The sequence below is a fragment of the Plasmodium berghei genome (assembly GCF_900002375.2).
Source record: "Plasmodium berghei ANKA genome assembly, chromosome: 10".
Classification (NCBI taxonomy): Eukaryota; Apicomplexa; class Aconoidasida; order Haemosporida; family Plasmodiidae; genus Plasmodium; species Plasmodium berghei.
The window spans coordinates 953758-969983 of NC_036168.2; the positions used below are offsets into that span (position 1 = coordinate 953758).

The 16226-nt window shown below is 20.7% G+C and overlaps 4 protein-coding genes across 4 annotated transcripts; 2 read left to right on the plus strand and 2 right to left on the minus strand.

Annotated features, from left to right (window-relative positions):
• Window positions 1–589: 589 nt before the first annotated feature.
• Window positions 590–1397, minus strand: PBANKA_1023900 (glutathione S-transferase, putative; the record flags this gene model as incomplete). Its single annotated transcript, XM_034565331.1, has 2 exons — window positions 590–1169; window positions 1360–1397. 2 exons carry the CDS (start codon window positions 1395–1397, stop codon window positions 590–592), a joined length of 618 nt encoding a protein of 205 aa, XP_034422038.1.
• A 2121-nt stretch (window positions 1398–3518) lies between these two features.
• Window positions 3519–5702, plus strand: PBANKA_1024000 (thioredoxin-like protein, putative; the record flags this gene model as incomplete). The annotated part of the gene is made up of 3 exons (XM_034565332.1): window positions 3519–3584; window positions 3735–3808; window positions 3956–5702. The coding sequence occupies 3 exons, from the start codon at window positions 3519–3521 to the stop codon at window positions 5700–5702; spliced, it is 1887 nt and encodes a 628-aa protein (XP_034422039.1).
• Window positions 5703–6509: 807 nt separating this feature from the next.
• Window positions 6510–9533, minus strand: PBANKA_1024100 (ATP-dependent rRNA helicase SPB4, putative; the record flags this gene model as incomplete). The annotated part of the gene is made up of 1 exon (XM_034565333.1): window positions 6510–9533. One exon carries the CDS (start codon window positions 9531–9533, stop codon window positions 6510–6512), a length of 3024 nt encoding a protein of 1007 aa, XP_034422040.1.
• Window positions 9534–12719: 3186 nt separating this feature from the next.
• PBANKA_1024200 (conserved Plasmodium protein, unknown function) lies at window positions 12720–16088 on the plus strand (the record flags this gene model as incomplete). Its single annotated transcript, XM_034565334.1, has 1 exon — window positions 12720–16088. The coding sequence occupies one exon, from the start codon at window positions 12720–12722 to the stop codon at window positions 16086–16088; it is 3369 nt and encodes a 1122-aa protein (XP_034422041.1).
• Window positions 16089–16226: the final 138 nt, after the last annotated feature.

Sequence of the window (16226 nt, forward strand, 5' to 3'; positions counted from 1 at the left end):
TATAAACATTTACATATATATGTTAATAATGTTTGTGTGCGCAGATATGTATAAGCAAATATACATTTGAGCGTAGTTGTGTGCATTTTTTAATTTTTAAATAACATATAATTAATTTAGTTTTAATATATAAATAATAAAAAATAAAAAAGTTTACTATAAATCACTTATTTTCTGTAATATTTTTTTTTGATAAAATACTGCGTTTATATACTATCTCATAATTGCAGCATATAAAGAGCACATATTATATATGTATGTATATACAATGCTCAATATAGGCAATGATATTATATGTTCATATAAAAAAGTAAAGGAATAAAAAAAAACGAAAAATAATGTGAAAATAAAAAAAAAAGAAAAAATTGAAGAATATCTATCGAAAAAGAAAGTAGTCCCTTACTTTGTATGAACAATAGATTTAATTATAGAATTACAAACAGTCAGTAAATAGCAGTATTATAAAAATAAAGAATTATAAAACAAACAGAATAATACTATACTATTTTGCTAATAAAAAAGAAATACAAAATTAAGCTTCGGAAAATAAATAATTATCGAAAATGTGTAATTATATTATAACTATAAATTAATAGACGCTTTCTTTTCTATTAGCAATATAATGTTTTATATTTGGAATATTACTTATAAGTTCAGTATGGGCTTTTAATAATGGAAATTTTTTTAAACAATTTGGATATTTTGATTCAATATCATAATATAAATTAAAAACTGCTAAATCTGCATATGTTATAGTATCCCCTACAAAATAATTAGTATTATTTTTTTGTAAAAGTTTTTCAAAATAACCTGACCATTTAGGTAATTCTTCATTTAAAAAAGTAGTTTCATTTTGTTTAAATAAATTTGTATTATTAAATTTATAATGAATATCTTGTACACCACAAAATATCATATCAGCATAAAATTCATTTAATTCGCCATTTCCACTAATATTATATTTTTTTGATAAATATCGAACTATAGATTGGCTTTGAGCTAATATTAAACCTCCTATTTCCAATATAGGAACTTGATTAAAAGGAATTTCTTTTTCTTTTTTAAAATTGTTAAATTCTGCAAATGCATCACCATTTACTCCAAATCTTATATCTGTATATTTAACTTGTAAATATGCAAAAATAAGTCTGATCAGTTCAGCTTTACCTCTTAAAAAAAAAATATATATATATATATATATATCCATGCGGAAATAAAATTACATAACACACAATGTATGTATATCCATGTATTTACAAAGTGTCTTTATAAATATGGCAAAGAAATTGACAATCACAAACCCATATATTATTTTCTAACTTTTCAGATTAATTATTTTATTTATTAATTTTTTTTTACCTTGCGTCAAAATAATACAGCACTATGTTGTCCATCATTTTAAGTATAGCGGTGAGAAGTTATATATACATATATCTATATTAAATAAAGTAAATGAACAATAATAGAAGAAATAAAAAATAAAAGAAAGTAATAAACAAAAATTATATATTTATACGGAAAAGATAAATTAAAAAATATAGTAATACCATATAAGATATATCTATACGCATAGGAAATTGAAATGAAAGAAATTTGCTAATAAGTAATAAAAAAAAAATTAAAAATGTTGAATATAATAAAAGAGATATTGATTATTTAAAATGTTTAAAATAAAATTCAATTTTTAAATTTCCTCAAAAAAAATTAATAAGTAATAAACCATATGAAATATATGCATATTACTGTTATTAACATATACTTTCAGATTAACTAAGAAAGCTTAATTATTTATTATTGCGTAAAAATATATAGGCATATATATTTTTTTTATTGATATTATCATAAGGGATTGAAATAAATTTGAAAATAAAATTAATATGTAGTAACTTATAATAATTGTGAACTCTGGGTAATGGTAACTAAAACTATTAAATAACGTGGGAAAATAATAAATTGGAAAAAAATAGAACTATTATAAACAGGTAATTAATATAGAAATGAGTTTTAAATTTAGGATAAAAATAAAGAGCATGTGTATGAAATAAATTTACAATATTACTTTATTTTAACATAAATATGATGGAAATAAAAAAAAAGTGTACATAAAATATGCTATATTTCGAATGAAAAAAAAAAATCCCAACGATAAAAAATGTTTATAATATGTTGCTATATTATTATGTAACAACATACAATATGTAGCAATATAAATATTAAAATTTATATATGTGTATTTTTCTATATAATTTGTGAATGCTTATCATAACGCTAAATATTTTTAAATGAATAAAAATCGACTAATATGAAATTCGTTTAATTTGTGAAAAACAAATTAAAAAATAAAAAAGCATATATATTATTATAAGTTTATATATATAGGGTTTTTGTAGAAATATTTGTGTTAAAAAATGCTCATATTAAAAAAATGTTTAATGTGCATACATGAAATTACAAATCGACAAGCATATTTTGCATATGTCTTTATATAATCTGAATAGTATTAATTATTTACTGAGCAATAGGAATATACATAATAATCCAACATTTGTAATATATTATATTAACAAAAGTTCGCAATTTCCCTATTTTTAAGCATATATATATTAGTTGTTTTCCTTTTAATAAAAAATAAACTTGTATTTTTATGAGCTTTATTTTGTTAGTAGTATGTCAAGATTCATCACACACACCCCAAAAGATATAACTTAGTGATAAAAAAATATTTAATTTTTAAGCCATGAGATATTTAAAAAATTTTGAAGCTTCATATAAAATATATTTATTTTATAATATTTGAATGTGTATAAATTCAAAATAATTTTTTTAATCTCCTTTTTATTTGAATAAAGATTGATTAAATGAATTCATAGGAAAAACAATCTAACTAATACATTAATATAAATCTGGAAAAATTAGCACAATAAAATATATACAACTTTATAAAAAAAAAAATTTTCTTCTCCATTATTAGGATATTATGGTCATTATCCTATAATTGTGTTGACTTATTTTTAAGAATAATAATATATAAAATATATTATTTTAAAATAAGTATATATTATTTTATTTGGAAAAAATATAATCTCGTTTTTTTTTCGATAATTTTAATGCTATATATTCTGAGAATGTTTTGATTTAATTAAGCTTTTAAAGGCAATTTAAAAAAAAATAGTAATATAAAAAAATACACAAAATAAATACAAAAATTAAAACATAAAAATATAATAATACAATTGTATAATAACAGGCATAATATAAAGGAAACTTTTCCTATGCTAAAAACGAAGTAGATATAAATGAACGAATGTGGGAAGTTCAAAAAGGAAAAAAAATATCTAAAAATCGAAAAAAAAATACTAATTTAAAGATATATTGAAATATAAAAAGGTAAATGAAAATATTATTTAATAAAGAAACAAATAAATAGGTAGATAACATAAGGATAAAGGGACAAAGTAAACCACAAATAAAAAGAGAAATCGTCGAAGGGTTATATTATATATATATATCATTTTATAATGATAAAAATACTATTTTTTTTTATTTTTCAAGTTTTTATAATTTCTGCCATAAATGTTAATTCGGTAATAATAAAAAAATGTATACTATTTCCCGAATTGTTTTATATGTTTTCCCTCACTTTTATATAAATATGCTTTGTGGTGATACATTATTCCTAATTTATTTAAAAAATTATATCATTACATATTTACGCTACATTTTTATTTTCCCAGATTAAGCATAAATATTTTTCAGCAATCAGCCATGCGGGGTTGCCATTAGGTCTTCAGACAAACAAACAAAGAAAGTAAATGAAATAAAAATATAGTATACCATATATGTGATGTGTATGGGCATAAATATCGTTGCTCAGATTACACGATTAGTTTATCATATAGTTTTGTGTATATTTGTAGGTGCTTAAACTACTCTGTATGTTTATTAATTTTTATAGATTTTCTTATATAGACCTGAGGAAAGACAAACGAGAAGATAGCAAAGGAAATCTTTTAAGTGTCAATAAAAATTCTAAAAATAATTCTTCACTTCAAAATGTGAGTTTTCTAGGGTTTATGGGGATAACAGGACTTTCAGTTCCTATAATTTATGCAAGTTTAATGGTATATAATAAATTAATAAATAATAATAAAAATTTAAGTGATTCTGAGAAAATACTGGGAAAATATTTATATAAGCATGATAACAGTATAGTGGCAAAAAATATATATGATAACGATAAATCATTTAATATATTTTATATAATAACTAATATATATTATAATTTATTAGCATATGTAAATTTTTATATAAATGCAAAAAAAATTAAGACAAAAAAAAATGTAAATGATTACACTATATTATTTTTCCATTCATATAATGTTGATAAATTTTTACAATCCCGAAATATTAAAACATATGTAGACAGATTAAAAGAAACATATAAACTGATAAATAAAAATAATAATGTTAATATTATTTATGTACCATTAGATAATAAAATTTTATTTAATATAAAACATTTTGGTTTAATGAATAACTGGTATAGTGTAATATTTAACGATAAACAACAGGTTTTAAAATTAATAAAAAATTATAATATTATGAATATACCTACTATGGTATTATTAGATAAAAATATGAATGTTATAAATGATAATATAAATTACTTATTATTATATAATAGTAAAGATTTTCCATATAAAAATATAAATAGTTTGACATATATAAATAATATATATGATAAAAATAATAATCAGCATAATTTTAAAAAATTAGATTCAGATTATGTTATTTTTTATTTTAATAATGATAAAGAAAATAAAGAAGACATCGAAACATTGATTAAAATTAAAAATCAGTTATCTAAAAACAATATAAAATTAGATATAATTTTTATAAAAGATATTCAAAGGAAACCAGAAAAGACAAACTTTAGTCAAGGCAATTCTAGTGATGTAGAAAATAATAATAAAACAAATGATGAAATCAAAAATGAAGAAAATTATGGAGAAAATGAACAAAAAAAACTTGAAAATTCTGAAGAAAACGAAAAAAAAAGTTATATGAATGAAATATATCATTTAGGAAAAGAAGAAAATAATTCAATTTACAAACTTTTACTTTATGATACATTTGATGTTACATTTAAGCCTATAAGTATTTTAGTTAATAAAAAGGGAAAAATATTAAATAAATATATTAATGTTAATAAAAAAAATAATGATATATCAGATTTTATATTGAATAATCATAAAAGTTTAAAAGAAAAAGTTAATGAACATAATTATATTTATAAATATGATAATATTAGTAACTTAAATAATTTAAATGTATTTGCTCCTATTTTCATTTTATTTCTGGATAAATTAGATTTTAATTTATTAAATACATACAACGAATTAATAGAAATATATAATCAAAATAGAAAGGGAAAAAAAATTAATTTTTATTTAGTACTTAACGATGATAAAAAATATGAAGCTTTGAAAAATCTGTGCTCAGTTAATAATACAACACAAGTTGCTATTTTAGATTTGTTCAATCAAAAATTATTTAAAGAAAGTGTTAATAATATTAATATTATACAAAATGTTGATGGGAAATATAATATAAACAAAGACAACTTTTTTAAATTCCTTAACAATTTTTATAGCGACGATTTATATTCTTCACCTATTGTTTTAACAAAACCATCCCTATAAAAATTGTCACTACTTATGTATGTGTGTAAAGTGATAAAACAAAATATAGAATTATTGAATTCCCTCGCGATTGTTTATGTATAGCTAATTTATATGAATAATGGGAAAATAAATATTTGAAAACTTTATAAAATTGTCGAAAAAAAAATAAAAAAGAAAACAAGGATGATTAATTTTATTTTTAGAATATTTCCTTATGATCTGTTTTGTAATAATGAGATTTTTGAATTTTCGCATTTTTGTAATTTATAATATTACATATAAAATTTTTATTAATTCATTAGTATGCTTATTTTTCAATTATATTTCCCTCTAAAATATTTTCAAATGCATTAATTGCTATACTTAGCATTATTATTTTTTAAAATATTTTACTATTTCATTTTTTACCTCTATTATATTGTTGCTATTTTTTTTAATTGTTGTCAACATTTAATTGCATTCGTTATGGCTAAAATGTGAATTTACTTTATTTTTTGAATTAATCTCATTTAAGGACACATTTAATTTTTTTTAAAATGTTTAATTATGTCTTTTTCTTTTTAATAAAAATTAATAATAAACTATGAGAATAAAAAAATGCTAATAATTATTAAGGGACGAAAATAAGTCTTATATTGTGAATTTTTTTTTTTCACTTTTTTGTGCTACTGAAAAATAAGTATTGGGATAGTACATATGAAAACAAAATTAGACAAAAAAAATATCATAGCATATTTAAAAAAAATTATGAAAACAATAAAATGTATAGAGATCATGCAGTTGTAATTGTACATAAACAAAATGATGTTGAGGTATAACATACTATTATCTTCTTCTTTTCGAGTTTTTTTTTATTTTTTTGACCTTTAAATTATATACTTTTTGTTTTTTCTTACTTTTTTTTTTGTTTGAATTTTGTAGAATACTTGTCTTAACAATTTGTGTATTTTTTTTTGACGGATTTGAAGTGAATAATTTATCAAGATCATCAATTCCTAATAATCGATCATATTCCTCATCAGTTATTTTTTTTTTTTTTAATTTTTTAAATAAGTTTTCTTCAAAAAATAACGAGTCAATTTCGTTTTGATCCATTTCTCGTTTTTCATGTTTTTTTTGAACAATAGTTTTTCGTTTTTTTTTGTTTTTATTCAATGTATTGTTTTGCTCAGTAGAAATAGTTTGGCCCTTTTTTAAGTTTTTGTCCCGGTCTTCTTTTTTTTTTTTCTTATTTTCTAATCTCTTTTTTTCTTTTTCGCTATTTTTATAGGGTATATCATAAATATTTATATCGAAACTTTTAAAATTTTTAACTTTTTCTTTTTCCTTAAACTTTGGTATTTTAACTAATGCAAATGTATGACATAAATGTGATATATTTAATTTGCTAAATGGGAAAAGAAAATTTAATTGGTGATTTTTATAAAATTCAATGTATGACAAAAATGCTTTTGTTGATAAATTGAACATTTCTCGATTTTCAATAACATAAAATATTATTAGTTTCAAGAATATCGTAATTATATTATTGGGGATTATAATATTTTGTCGTTTGAGGGTTTCTTTTTTCACATGCTCACTTTTCTCTTTCTCATTTTCATTTTTATTCTGATTTTTACTTATATTTTTCGCTTTCGATTGTGAATTTATTGTATCACAATTTGTAAAAAATTGTTTTTTTTCAAGAAAATTTATACAATCACTATTTCTTTTTGCAAGTTTTAGAGCCTCCTTATTTAAACGGTGTTCTGTTTTGATGATTATGGATTCGTATTTTATCATATTTTGAAACATATATGTTTTTTTAAAGTTATAAATGTTGACTTTTTTACTTTTTAAAAAGTATAAATATTCCTTTTCCTTTTTATTTATAAAAATAATGTTTTTACCCGTTTTATCAAATCTACCAGTTCGCCCACTTCTATGAATATATGTCATATTTTTATTGGGAACATCATAATTTATAACCCACTGAATATTAATATTTATTCCTCTACTCATAACATCTGTACAAAAAATTACATTTTTTTTTTTAGAAAGTTTTTTATTATCTGTTATTTTATTGTAAGCACTAATGCGTTTTTTATCTTTCATTTTTCTATGAATTTTTAAAAAATTAATTTTATTTTTTCCTATATAATTTTGAATATAGCAAATCATTTTCGAAAAAATGAGCATTTCATCATCTGTACATATATTATTGTAAAGCTTGTTTAGTTTGGCAAGGTGTTCGAAAAGGTTTTCCCCATCATTATTGTATAAATTTTTTATGCTAAAAATACTTTTAAACATGTGAAAATAATAATCAACACAAAAACAGGTTGGAAAAAACACAATGGCGGTTTCCCCATTACTCAAAACAGTATTTAAAAATTTAAAAAGGAAAAAAAGTTTGTCTATATTTCTTAATACAATATAATAATTCTCAATTCGATTGGACATTGCAAATGTGGTAGTTATATTTTCATTATCCTGCTTGTTATTATTTAAATAAACCTGTGGGGAGGAAATAACATTGAGGTTAGACTGTTGTACATTTTCACCTTCCTTAGGATTAACAATTATTCTAAATGTTTTTTTTTTTTTTAATCCAGAAGGAAATAAACTACAAATTTTGTCTTCATATAAACAAGTTGCACTGCATATACAAGTAATATAATCATTAGATGTGATATTATTTACAACATCTTTTACATAATTTATATAACTTTCTTCCAATAGTTTATCTCCTTCATCTAATATAAAATATTTCAATTTTGATGTGTTAAAAAGATGATCATAATCTTTAAATAAGTTTGCTAATTTTCCAGGGGTAGCTGTAATTATTTGAAAAGTATTTTTTTTTTTTTTTTCATTTTCTAGAACTTTTATATCGTCTTCAATTTTTACAGCTCCTCTAAATAATAAACTATTTATAAAAAAGTTATCTCTATCTAATATTTTTAAATTTACATTAAATTTATTTGAAAAATATAATCTTATAAAAAATAAGAATTTATTTATTACATTATAAATTTGTATACAAAGCTCACGTGTTGGGGTAATTATAATTGTATTTACGTCAATCCCTTTATCCTCTTTATTTCGATTTAAATTATGAAATATTTCGTTATCTTCTTTAATAGCTGTGATTTCTGATATATTAAATTGGGAACTACGTTTTGCTCTCTCTTTATATTTTTCGTCGTCTTTTGGTTCGGTACTTTTTTGATCATTTTCATTTTGTTTAATTTCTGGATTTACATTAGTTATTAATTTTGTTTTTTCTTCAAGGGAGTTGTAAAGTTTTTCTTTTGTTAGGAACCCTTCTTCATTAGTATCTTGATTTTGTTCCTTATCAATGTCAGCTATTGAATTTTTATTTTTAATTATATTATTGTTATTAGTATATGAAATAAATTTATCTACATTTATATTAAATGGAATAGATTTACACTTAGTAATTTCACATTTTTGAAAATAATCATAAATAGAATTAATACTATTTTCGTCATAAAAAAAATCGTTAGCTTTAGCAGTATTATCGATATGAGTGTCATCAGGATTACATTTTGTTTTTTCTTTGCAACTTTTTTCGCTACTTATAGATATTTGTTTTTTATAATTGACTAAAGTTTGAAGTATTGGTATGGCGAAACATAATGTTTTTCCAGTCCCTGTTTCAGATTGCAATAAAATATTTTCATTTTTCTTTAAAATATGTGGTATGCTAATTTCTTGTATTTTTGCGCAATAAAAATATTTTTGAATGAAAAGTGAAAAAATGATTGAGTTATCCAGATTGAGGTCAGTGAAAGGTTTTTTTTTTTCCCTTTCTTTTGTTTTTGATTCTTTTTCAATTTCTATCATGGCATTATATTTTCTACAATTGTATTATTTTTTTATCATTTTACAAAAACGAATTTATTCGCTATTTATGATAGTTTTATAAACCTTTAATAATTTTTTTAGAATATATATATGATGTTTTTTTCATTCCACTCAACAAAAACCACGACAATTTTTTTTTCGTTTTTAAATGGAATATTTATGAATGAAAAGGCTTTTACTATTTAAAAATATTAAGAATATATCTTGAAATATATTCGGTTAATTTTTTTTTCATAAATATTGCAATTATAGAGAAAGAAAGTTAAAAAAATATATAAAATTTTAATTCGAGCAAGGGAAAAAACTATATAATTTTTTTGGGGGGACGGGTATTTTTTATTAATAATGCAACTTTTTTATAGATATTAATTTTTAATAAAAAATATTAAAGATTAAACTTTCCATATAATGAAAGTAAAGTAATTTAAAAAATATCATTTTATGAAATAATTCTAAAAGGAAGTATATCGCATTATTGTTAAAATTAAAAAAAGTTGTAATAGTAAACATAATAAATCATTTAACAAAATGGAAAACAGTTGTTTTATTTTTATAATATATTTCTCTTTATAAATACAAAAATAATTTTCATTTATTAGCGTTGAAAATGTTCTAGAATAATATGAAAATAGTTCTAAAAGTTGATAAATAATATTTTTTTTTGATATCTTATATACACAATTATTCATTCGTGGGTTGTGGGTATTTTTATTGCCGTATATAAATATACTTAAATCATATTTGTATATTAAAATTTCTTGGATAATATTATCTTAATAAAAATATTAAATAATATATAAAAAAAAAAACAGATTCAGAATTGTCTTTTGAAAAAGTATCATATATATATTAAGCATTAAGTGTATACCTTTGATATGTAACAATCTACAAAAAAAATTTGAACAAAATATTTGATAACATTTTACATTATTTTTTTAATATCTCATTGTTGTATTTTAAAATTAACATTTATATATTTATTTTATTTGGTCTTTGTTTTTCATAACCCTTGAATATAATACTTTTATTATAATATTATTTTTGATATACAACCATTACGTATTATTTTCCTATTTGTTCATATGTTTATGTTTAATATGGAAAAACCAACTTAAATAGAATATTAATTCTAATAATTTATGTAGATCTAAATATATAACCATTTCATATATAAGTTAATGTAAATTAGGAGTTCAATTTCTTTTTCTTTTTATACCAAAATAAATTTTCTTATTGCACTTTTTGATACATAGTATATAAACACATGAAACATGTGGGCAAATATCGAGGGCCTAATGATATATAAATAAACAAATACGCACACACATATATATGTAGTGGGCCCTAACATATATGTGCATATTTTGCCCATATCAAAATTATAAGAATAATCCTTCGTCTGTTAATATGGTGCATAGAACAAAGAAAAAAAACGTAGATAATGTACTTCATTTTATTGTAAATTTTTTTTTTTAATTTTATTTTTGGATATTTTAGAAATATAAAAAAATATTGTACTCGATTGTAATAAAGTAAAACTTAATATCAACCCTTTTACAAACTTTATTTTATCAAATTATAATTTTATTGTTCTTTCTTTTCTACCTTTCCAGTATTTAAATATGATATAAAAATGAATATCCTTATATTTTTTTTAACCTTTCAAATATTATTGTAGTGAATTTATTCATTTTCACTTATGTTTTTCCAGGCTTTTAAAATCAATAGGGGAATACAAGTTTGTGCAAAGATGTTAATTATACGCAAATAAAAAAAAGAAAGAAATTAAAAAATAAAAAAGCAGTAAAAATATAAGACAAAATAAAATAATTTAACCGCTTAATAAGTTAATAATAAGCCAATTAAATGTAACTTTCAGATTTTATGGCAAAGTACATTTAGTTATTTTCCAACGTATAAAATAAATTTTAAGTTTATAAAAATTATATTTATGAAAAAGACATGAATTTTGCAACCAGTCTGGAAAATACAAAATGTAAATAATGTGTAATATTACATAATTATGTTTACAAATATATTAACTTATCAACATATAAAAATTTACACAAAAGAATGATTATGTAATAATAAATAATAAATTATAAAAACAAATATAATACTAAAAATTAATATGTACAATTATATAATAATTGTATATTTCTATGTGTGGGGCCCCAAAATATACACACACTAATTTCAAAATAATAAATATAAAAATGCATACATAACCAATTTAATTAGTTGCAATTTTAATATCTTCTTTTATCTTTTATTAATTAATGTATTTATTATTTTTTATTTTCCATTTATGACTTGGGCTATTTTTATTTTTATTTTCTTTATTTAATTTGTATTCTTTAATTTTTAATTTTTGCAAATACGTATACAAACCATTCCAAAAAAAATTGGAAAATTGTGTATAGTGAAAAATAGAAAAGAGACAAAAAAAGTTTTTTGTAATTTATATTCCAGTTTTTAATACATGATTGGGTAAGTTGTATAACTCATTTGTTCATTTTTAATTGTTGCCAAGTTTTTATTAAGTATTTAAAAAGATTCGATTAAATAAAAAGCTATATATTTATGCATATATGCATTACACATTTATATGACCATATACTCCCATACATAAGTTTGTATACAATCCAAAATACATATATATAATATATTACACATTTACACACTTAATCATATATGAATTTCTTATCGGCACATTTTCCAAGTGCCATATCATTCCCATTTATTTTTTTTTTAATTCGTTTATGTTTTCATCATGCATATACATTAAACACGATTTAACTTTGATTTTATGTTTCGTATTTCTTTTTTCATGTTTTTTATTTTTAATTTGGTAAATATTTATTAACCCTATAATTTATAGTTATTTGTTTTGACTCTTTAAAAAAAGTCTTTATTTTTTGTGGCTTATTCGATAAATGATATTAAGTTTAAATACATATAAAGAGGCATAATAGATAAAAAGGAAATATATATATCATTTTCAGAGTTTATATTTTAAGAACAAAAGCGTGGTTATATAATTCAGATGTGAAAGTTAAAATTTTTAAGTCGGGATTTAAGAAAAAAAAAATATAGAGAGATTGATATATTAGATGCATATAATGCAATAAAATTGTGGAATTATATAGAAAAAGAAAGACAAGTATGAAGTTAAGGAATATTAAAAAAAATGACAAAATAAATGGAAAATGTATTAAAGTAAAAAACAAAAAAATAGGAAATAAATGGACACAAAATGAAAAAGGTGAAAGAGAGAAAAAAAAAAAAAATAGTAAAATAATACATATTGAATATCTAGAGGACAGAAATGAAAAGAAAAATAAAATATTAAATAAAACAAATAACAAAACAAAATTTCCCAAAAAAGTACGATTTACAAAAATATGTTCTAATATCAAACAAAGTAAACCGATAAATAATAATCAAAAAGGAACCGTATTAGTAAATATCAAAGAAAAAATAAATATATTGAATAATAAAGAAATATTGAAACCACAAAAAAGCAACACAAATAGTAAGTTAGTAAGCAATAATACCAAGCATATAAATTCAGAAGATACTAATAAAAATGGTGCTGTTTTAGCTAGCAAAAATAATAATAATAATAATAAAAACCACAACATTGTTAACAGAAGTAACAAATATGTTGGTACATTAAAAAATAACGATTTGAATAGGTCGAAAAATGAAAATATGAAGAAAAATAATTGGAAAAAAAGTAAAAAAAAAAATGTATATTTAAGTGAAAATGAATTAAATTTGAATGGGGGGGGAAAAAAAAAAAAAGTTGAAAGGAATAGAAGGGCATTTAAAAAATCCTACAAAACAGATGAGAATGACTCTCATACTTTATGTAGCAAAAAAGAAACCCTGAACACACATAAAAAAAATATGTCTCGAATAAAAAAAAAAAAAAAAATGCAATATAATAAAATAAATGAAACAGAAAATGGGAAAACAACTGTGATAGAAAATGAAGAAATGCTAGGGGCATATCAAGAAATTAATAATAATAAAACCATACAATATTGGGACGAAGATTTCCTTTTTAAATCAGATTATTTTTTTGAAAAAAAATTAAATAAAACAAAAGGAATACGCACAAATGATATTGGTAACAATGGTATGTTTTATTATGATAAACACTCATTTAGAAGCAAAAAAAAAATGATGCTAGTGGTGAAAAAATTAAAAAATAATAAAATAAAAAGATCGATAAATGATTTTATAAAAAATAATAGTATAAATAATAATAATATTGCAACTAATAATAAATGTAATATTTACAGTTTTGGTAAAGGAAATTATCTTTACTCATTAGAAAGAATAAATTGTAATAATGAAAAAACAAGTGTAGATAATAAAATAAAACTAAATTTTGTTGATGAAATAATAAATATAAAAAAACAAAAATTTATAATTGGATCATCAAATAGAAAATGTGATTTAGTTTTAAAAGGGGATATCGAAACAGAACAATGTGAATTAATATGTAAATGCGTGCAAAAAAACATTAATCATACAGCCGATAAAAATAGACAAATAAATAAATATAACTTATTTATTGTAAATAAATCAACAAATAACAGTACTATATTGAATGATATGATTGTTGATGTTGATCAAGTAAAGGATGAAGATAGTATATTTTTAGGTATAAATGAAATTGATAAAAAAAACAATAGCAAATATATTTATAAAATTAAATATAATAAACTAGCTAATATTTTTAATATAAATAATGGAAACAATTATACCAAAGATAACATTAACACCCCAATGTTAAATAAATCAAAAAAACGAAAAGGTAGTAAAATAGTGTCTAATAATTTTTCTTTAAATAATATGATAGAAGAAGATGAATCAAAAATATGCATACTCATATTCCTTATAATAAATAAGAATAATACTACTGAAAATACTGGCCTTTTTATGACAAATAATAATAATTATTATGGAATAAATTCTACAAATATATGGAATGAACCTATATATACATTGAATAATTTATGTAATATTACGAATTTAAATATTACTCCTAAAAAGAGTTTAGACGTCTTAGGATGCGCTAATAATATATCAACAAACAATATAAATAATTCTATAAAGCATAATAATACTATTAGCTATAATAATAATATACATGGTCATTTAAGTTCTATTGCTAATTTCAATTTGTATAGTAACAAGGGATCTACTTCTATTAATAAAATGATAGAGGAAGATTCACCTAATACGCAATTTAACGAAAGTATTAAAAAAATAAATAAAATATGCCAAAGCCGAATTTCTCCATTATGCATAAAAGATTCAATAAAAAAAGACGAAAAGGTAAAAGGATTATCAAGAACAAGAAACAATTCTAAAGAACTTCCTGTAACATTATTAAATGCATGTGCTGAGTTGTGTAAAGAAATAAATAAAGGTACAACTAATGAAAATAATAATGTTAATCAAAATAATTCTATTACAAAAAATTCTTCACTTTTTAGTAATCCGAATCCGTTAAAAATAGAAACTTATCTTGTTAATAATGAAAATAAATCAGCCCCCCAAAATATAAGCAATATGCATAGTAATGCCCTAATTAGTTCAGATTCTGTTAAAATTCATAAAAATGATTCGAATTTTAATAAAGATGTATATCATATAAAAAATAATACATCTACAGAAAATCAATTTAAAATTTTGTCTGTAGAAAAAGAGCCAGATATTAATGAAAACAATGAAATTTCTTCTGTGACACTAAATAAAGAATCCGGTTCTGAATTAGGAGAAACAAAACATGTAAGAAAATATTTTTTAAAACAAATTTTTAATAGATCATTTTCCCCATTTAAGTATATATCTGAAAGGGTAGATAAAAAAACGAAAATTGTTACGAATGGTAATGGTTACAATAAAAATAATAATGAGGATTATGAACAAATAGGGGAAATTGTAAACCTTAGAGAAGAATTAAATATAACTCCTCCAAAAGATAAGATATTTTGTGGGAAAAATAACGAAGCTTCATTAAATGAATGTAAAGAACATAATATAATAAAAAATAATACTAACATAAATGAAAATAATCAAAATAATGTTATCGAAAATAATCAAGAATATAATAAAATTGAAAACAGTACAGAAAAAGGAGTATACTCTCTATTATATTCAAAAAATAGTGAAAATAAATCATATAAAGATTGTGTATTGTGCCTAAAAAGTGATGAAGGAAAAGAGACATACTTAAAAATAATAGGTGAAATTAAAGTAAAAAGAAATGCTACATTTTCAGAAATTAAACAAGAAATAGATTCTAAATTGATGGGCAAATCCACAGGATGCTCGATATTAAATAGTGTTAATTATTCAATTCATTTAAATGCATTTTCAGAAAAATTAAATGAAACGAAATTTAATGAATTGTCTGCATTACATTTAGATTATATTGACAACACAAATTTTTCAGACATATATACTTTAGAATCATTTGAACTGAAGAAAATGATATTCATAAAATATGAATAATAATAATCATCTATATAAATTTACTTATTGTTTTAACTCATTTTTTAGCTGTATTATAAACTATAAGTCCATTGCTTATATTGGGTATCATATACTCTCATTATTTTTTATATTTTAAATGTATCAATACCGAAATTG